Source organism: Manduca sexta, chromosome 7 (genome assembly GCF_014839805.1).
Source record: "Manduca sexta isolate Smith_Timp_Sample1 chromosome 7, JHU_Msex_v1.0, whole genome shotgun sequence".
NCBI classification, from domain to species: domain Eukaryota; kingdom Metazoa; phylum Arthropoda; class Insecta; order Lepidoptera; family Sphingidae; genus Manduca; species Manduca sexta.
Window position 1 is genome coordinate 186,725 of NC_051121.1, and position 6,529 is coordinate 193,253.

At 37.0% G+C, this 6,529-nt stretch overlaps 1 protein-coding gene across 1 annotated transcript; it reads left to right on the forward strand.

The window, feature by feature from the left end:
- The first annotated feature begins 476 nt into the window (after nucleotides 1–476).
- LOC115447675 (piggyBac transposable element-derived protein 4) lies at nucleotides 477–2,205 on the forward strand. The gene has a single exon (XM_030174858.2). It carries the CDS (start codon nucleotides 477–479, stop codon nucleotides 2,202–2,204), a length of 1,728 nt encoding a protein of 575 aa, XP_030030718.2. The 3' UTR covers nucleotide 2,205.
- The last annotated feature ends 4,324 nt before the right edge of the window (nucleotides 2,206–6,529 follow it).

Sequence of the window (6,529 nt, forward strand, 5' to 3'; positions counted from 1 at the left end):
TGTATTGTTATTAACCTATTATTAATTAATTTTTTAAGAAATATTTTATTTGGCTTTTAATGACAGAATAAATTTCAATTTTTAACAATTTAAGGTAGTTGTAGCATTGAATGTTTTTTCTTAACATGTTAAACGCCGATAGAAAAAAATAAAAATCGTAAAAATACTTTTGGTCGTAATTTGTTTATTATGTTACGATACGTATAGAAAATAAGTTTCATTCAATTCTGTACATGGGTTACATAGTTACAGTCAAATACATAGCCGAGGTCACCGGTGCACCCCATGGCGCACAAATACAGAAAATATATTTTCCGGTACCCGGCGCCGCGCCGCTCACCCCGCCGGCCACCCGCTACACCAGTAGTGCGCTCGCGCTTACGGTGATAGAACGTGTGTTACTAGATCAATTACGTTCCTACTATCTTAGCTGTCATCATTTTCTTATTGAATAGTTAATGTGCGAGCCTTTAGATATGGATTTAGCTATGGAGGACTTCGAATTTACGCAGGATGAATGGAAGCAAATCAACGCGTCAGAAATTTCTTTTTCGATCGCTTCTATAAACAATGACGCTCTCGTAGAATCGGATAGTGAACCCATGCAATTACCGAAAAAGAAAAGACGTTTGGTTATCGCAAGTGATAGTGATAGTGACAGTGAGTCGGCTGAAAATTTTGTTGCCGCCAATATATCGCAAAATGACCGTATTTCCTCAAAATGGTCGAGGCCAAAAAGACGACAGCCATCAGTGATTCCTTTCACCGAGTTCGAGGGTATGAAACCTCCATATTCTAATTTGCTGAAAGAAGCTGGCCCTGACCAGTATTATGATCTATTGGTGCCTGAAGAAATTCTTGAAATGATTGCTGAGCAGACAAATTTGTTCGCAAGTCAAAACATCACAGCCAGGCAAACAAAGCCTGGATCAAGGTCTCATTCATGGAAGCCAACAAACAAGACAGAAATAAAACAGTTTCTTGGGCTGGTCTTGTTTATGGGCGTAGTAAAGCTGCCGAAATTAGCTTATTATTGGAGCAAAGACAAGATACTTGGACAAACTTTTCCAGCCACCGTTATGAGTAGGAACCGCTTCGAGTTACTACTGCAATACCTACACTTTAGCGACAATTTATCTGTCGACAGAAACGATCGTATTGCCAAAATAAGACCTTTAATCGATGCTCTCAATGCTACTTTCCAGAAATATTATTCGCCTAAAGAAGATGTTTGTGTGGATGAAAGCCAAGTACCTTTCAGAGGTCGAATAATATTCAGGCAACACAATAAAAGTAAGCGACACAAGTATGGCATGAAGCTATTTAAGTTATGTACTGTTCCCAAATATACTTGCAAACTTAATTTATATAGTGGGAAAAACATTGACGCAATAAATACTACGCCAACAAATGTGGTGATGGCACTATGTGAAAATATATTTGACAAAGGACACACGCTAGCAACTGATAATTGGTACACTAGCTTGCAACTGGCTTATCGGTTATTGGAGAAGCAAACCCATTTAATTGGCACATTGCGAAAAAACAGAAGAGGATTGCCTAAGGCTGTTGTTGATTCGAAACTGCAAAAAGGTGAAACAATGGCTATGGAGAATGAAGATGGAGTAACAGTGCTTAAATGGAAAGATAAGAGGGACGTGCTTATGCTGTCGACAAAGCATTCCGACAAAATTGCTGTGATGGTGAAAAAAGGCAAACAGATTCGTAAACCAAAAGTTATTTTGGATTATAATAAATCGAAAGGGTCTGTAGACATGAGTGACCAGATGGGTGCCTATTCTTCGCCATTGCGGAAAACCGTAAAATGGTATAGAAAATTGGCAATAGAACTACTTCTAAATACGGCAGTTGTAAATGCTTGGGTCATGTACAATGAAAATAAGCAGAGCAAATCTTCAATTGTCGACTTTAGGATGTCTCTCATAAATTATTTGACTCGGCCAGCAGATTCCCAAGAAATAATTATCAATGAAAGACCTAAAAGACTCAAGCATGTTCTAAAATTAAAGGAAGGAAAAGTAAGAGACACGCGTCGTTTTTGCGTGCAATGTTATAAAGATTCAGTACAGGAATTTGGTCGTAAAGTAGCTAAGAATAAAGCTAAGAAAGTGAGTACGTACTGTGTGCAATGTAAGGGGGAGCCTCACTTTTGTCTAAAATGTTTCAATTATGTCCATCGCTAATATGTTGATGCTATAAAAGGTTTCTTATCTCCTCTTTTACAGCATGTTTTGTCAAATATTATGGCTAATTATTTATATTTCTAATGGTTGTTTGTAATTATGCTTACTAATGAGAACTTTATTTTATTTTTCAGTAAAACTGATTTTTATGTTTGTATTTCATTAAAAAATAAAGACTGCTAATTTTCGTTTTAATAATAAAGACTAATTTGAATTATATATCCTGAATTTTTATTTTGGTTACTTTTTTCGCTATCTTTCATTTTTTCAATTCCTTACAAGGTATGTTTGTCCCACTGCGCAGTATAGTTCTTCAGCGCCGTGCCGGTCACGGAGTACGAATAAAGTAACAGTCAGTATGGCCGGCGGCGAGAAAAAGTAGTTTGAATATGACTATACGTTGAGGTCACCGGTGACCCCCATGGCGCTATGATAGAGGAAGGGTGAGGTCACCGGTGACCCCCATGGCGTTTAACGTGTTAAGATGTTTTTAAAATTTACATAGATTGTAATATAAATCTACGCCAAAAAGTTTATTTGCGTAAGTCATTCTGATCACGAATCTCTTCTTAAGATTTACAATGTTTGTCTGGCAGGGGGTTGGAACTATCAAAAACGTCTGGCTAATGAGGAAACATCATTTACTTTTACCCAAGTATTATATAAAAATCAGCTTTTATACTATAACGTAAATAAAATTATAATTTCACGAACATTAAGGGTGTCTGGCAAGGGATTGCTACGATGTTTAGTGACTGGCAATGAATAACGTGATTTTTAATAATTTTCTGAAGGTAATACCAAAAAATCTCACTTTATTATTTGATGAAATGAAATTAGATCGGTATGTCACACACCTTTAGTACCGTTTACCTGCCAAAGCCACGGTAACCAAACTTCATAATGGCCCATCGTTCTTACCTGTGTAGGGTGCACGAACTGACAACGAAAGTCTGGGGTTCACGGGCTCTTAGATTATAATAATAGGAGCCGGCTGACAGCGGAACATGTAAAGAGTAGAGTTTTTCTACTTCCGTTACCAGACCAATACTGGTTTGTCTGACACAATAAACATGTCTTAAAAATATTAGTTAGAACTTAAAATTAACTTTTTTTTTTTGTATACACACACACTTGCGCAACTATGTAAGTGCACGTGCATAGTTGTGCGGGATTGCTGTGTCACACCATGTCTCCCATATAAAAGCGACGTGTGCCTTTGTTAACTAGGTACACCTAATAAATTGTTACTATTACCGTCTTAGTACGCCGCTGTGTATTAACGCACTCTGGAACTTTGAAACTTTGATTGTGACTCCCATACTTTACATCAACAATAAGAAACCCGAGATTTTTTATACATTTATAATTTTGCCTAATAAAAAGGAATACTGATAACAATACCTTCGTTTATATTGAGATTTTTATACATTAACATATATAATATCAGCCCGGTATTATATACTGTCCCACTGTTGGGCAAGGGCCTCCATAATATAATGCCGCTGCTATCACAATAACATAATCTATATTTTATATAAACTACTGTTGATATTATTGAGACACGCTGAAATAAATAATTATCATTTTAAGACCGTCATTCTTTTTAATTTCACTTATATATCGATATTTTTCACTCGAGACATAAAGCTCGAAACTTATAACTTAGTGTTATATGCTGAAGAAGCATATCAAATAACTTCACAGCACTGACATACAAAAATGTTGAACAAGAAACAGAAGAGAGAGGATTCTATGCATATCCTAGCTATACCCATGTAAAGTAAAGAAACAATGCTATCCTCCAGTAGAAAATATTACAGCAAAAACATTCTAGGAGAAATATCTGACAACCATGTTTACTTAAAAAAGTTTAAAAGTGCTCCGCCGCTTACAACCCGATGTTCGTGCTGGGGGCTCATTTGCAGCTATATTCATTTCGCTAATGCCGTGGTTCAAAGCCGCAATATCTCCTTGCGTTACAGAATTCGTCGCGTGCGATCGCGAACCCTCCACATTTTGCTTCTCCAATAGACACAACTCGGCAGCGCGTTTCTTAGCGATGTTTCTTAACTGGATTTGGACGGTCTTAAGTTTATCATGATTCTCCGATTCAAGTTTAGGATTGCTACGGGATACAAATTCAACATACTCGGCTACCCTCAGGAAGTAGCGATATTGAAAATCTTTAATTTCTGGCCTGGTCGAAGGCGACGCCATTGTGGCATCATAAGAGGGGATTAAATCTACAACGGCATCTTGCCGCTCTGCGCGCCTCGCAGCAACAAGGAAGCTCTTAACCTGTGCCAGATCGATGCTGTCCGTAGCTAATGGATGATCAGGTCTTTTTGCACCTATTGAATTAGCAGACTCTTTAGGTGACACACAATCACGGGGACCGGGACAGGAGCGATCATCCGACTGTCGCCTAGCTCGTTTAGATGGAAAACAGGCGATATGATCTCTGCATTGGGCATCGAACTTTCGAACAGATAGGAATCTCTCTTTACCTTCGTTTGTTGACTTCAGGATTTGCCCACAAGAGACGTTTGACTTCGGCCCCTCCGCCCTGTCAACCTCGTCTCCATTGTGATTGGCTCTACTCCCACTTCTATTATCTTCCAGATCACACAATTGGCTTAATACGGGTTTTAAAGTTAGTTTAAGTATTTGTTTATTTTTAAGACGTTCCATAATTCGACCCACGAGTATGGGGGTAAAAACAGTCCACCCAGGCAGAGCCCCCGGTGCCTGGGTAAGCCAAACGTAACCCGCCAAGAGGGTCGGCCGGTACTCCGGCGGGGATCGCACTAGAGACTGAACTTCCCATCAGCCATGCATCCCGTCGCGGTGCGTCGCCACTTGGGATTCGGGGTTACTTTTTATAGAGGTTTTCTCCCTCGCGGCCCTGGCGATTAAGCCAAGACCCTCGGTCCGATCGGAGATATGAGACATGACCAACATCTCTTCCACGGTTTCCGAGAACCTGTACCGAAGACAAAATAACAGGCCTGCTTTGACGTTTTATCTTTTTTTCTGGCGCGATAACTTTGTGCTGTCAACCTAAAAAACGAAAAAATCAACTACATAAATACCAATATTTCACAGGTTTTAATACATTAGTACCTATTATAATATATTAAATATAATAAGAATATGAAAAATAGGATTTTTACGATACCCATTGGGCTACAAGGGCCTGTATAAATTAACACATACATATTAATTGGCGGCTTAACATATTTTAAAACAATACTTATTTATATGAGATTTAGATACAAAAAAACAATAAACAGAAACTAATGGATAAGAGGTTTCATATATTACGTGGTTGAATATCAATCATACTGGCAGTGTTACGATACACAAGCTTCTAAATCAAAAGTTCCAATAGGATAGTCTGGTCACTCCTTTATTTGTTAAACTGGTTCTTCGGGGGACAGTTATATAAAAAATACATTGGAATTTAAATCAAAACCTACGAAAAGTACCTCGAAGCAGATGCTACAAAATATAGGGGTTTTTAATTTTATTGCAAAATCTACCATGGAGCTTCAAAATAATTATGGATAAAGCTCTTTAACACTCAAGCCAAATAAATAAACCATGACATAAATTTGATGCCCATGTTATACCTCTGTCTACCTCTTCAGAGATAAAGGCGTGATGAGTACTTATGTGTTAAAAAAACAACAAATTTTACTAAAAGGTTCAAATTTATCCCCACACCTCTACACTCAATAAGTATTTTATCTTCAGTCTTGAACTAAATACTATAATATGCTATTCTAGAAATGGCGAAAAGGTATTCAACAACCTATAACGATTATTATAAACAAAAAATCAACAACATTAATTCCACTATTGACCAAACAAAACAAACAAAAAAATTGTCACATACAAATAATACTGTTCAGGTGTTATTAACATACATATTACCAGAATTTGTATTTAGCAATAATTTGTTGCAAATAATGAAATAATTTTATAACTAATTTAAAAAAAAATATCACATTCAATGAAAGACAGGTCATGTTTGATTAACTTCAAGAAGACACAGGACAGAAAGAACTTCTAGAAGGCCACTTTAACTAGTTTGAGGATATTAAACATATGTATCTCAAACTCACATTGAATGCCTTGGTATTGCAACAAAAAGAAAAGTATATGTAAATACACTTGAATGCAACGGCTCTTGAAAAGAACTCTAATTGTCACCTTGTGAATACATTCTAAAATCTATATTGTTAAAAACAGATTGCCATATATGATATAGAATGAATTTAAATGCTCTCAAAATAACAATTCATAAGAACCCACCACTA

Bases quoted from the DNA above. Each gene is read 5' to 3' on its own strand.
- LOC115447675 (XM_030174858.2), top strand. From the start codon at position 477: ATGGATTTAGCTATGGAGGACTTCGAATTTACGCAGGATGAATGGAAG.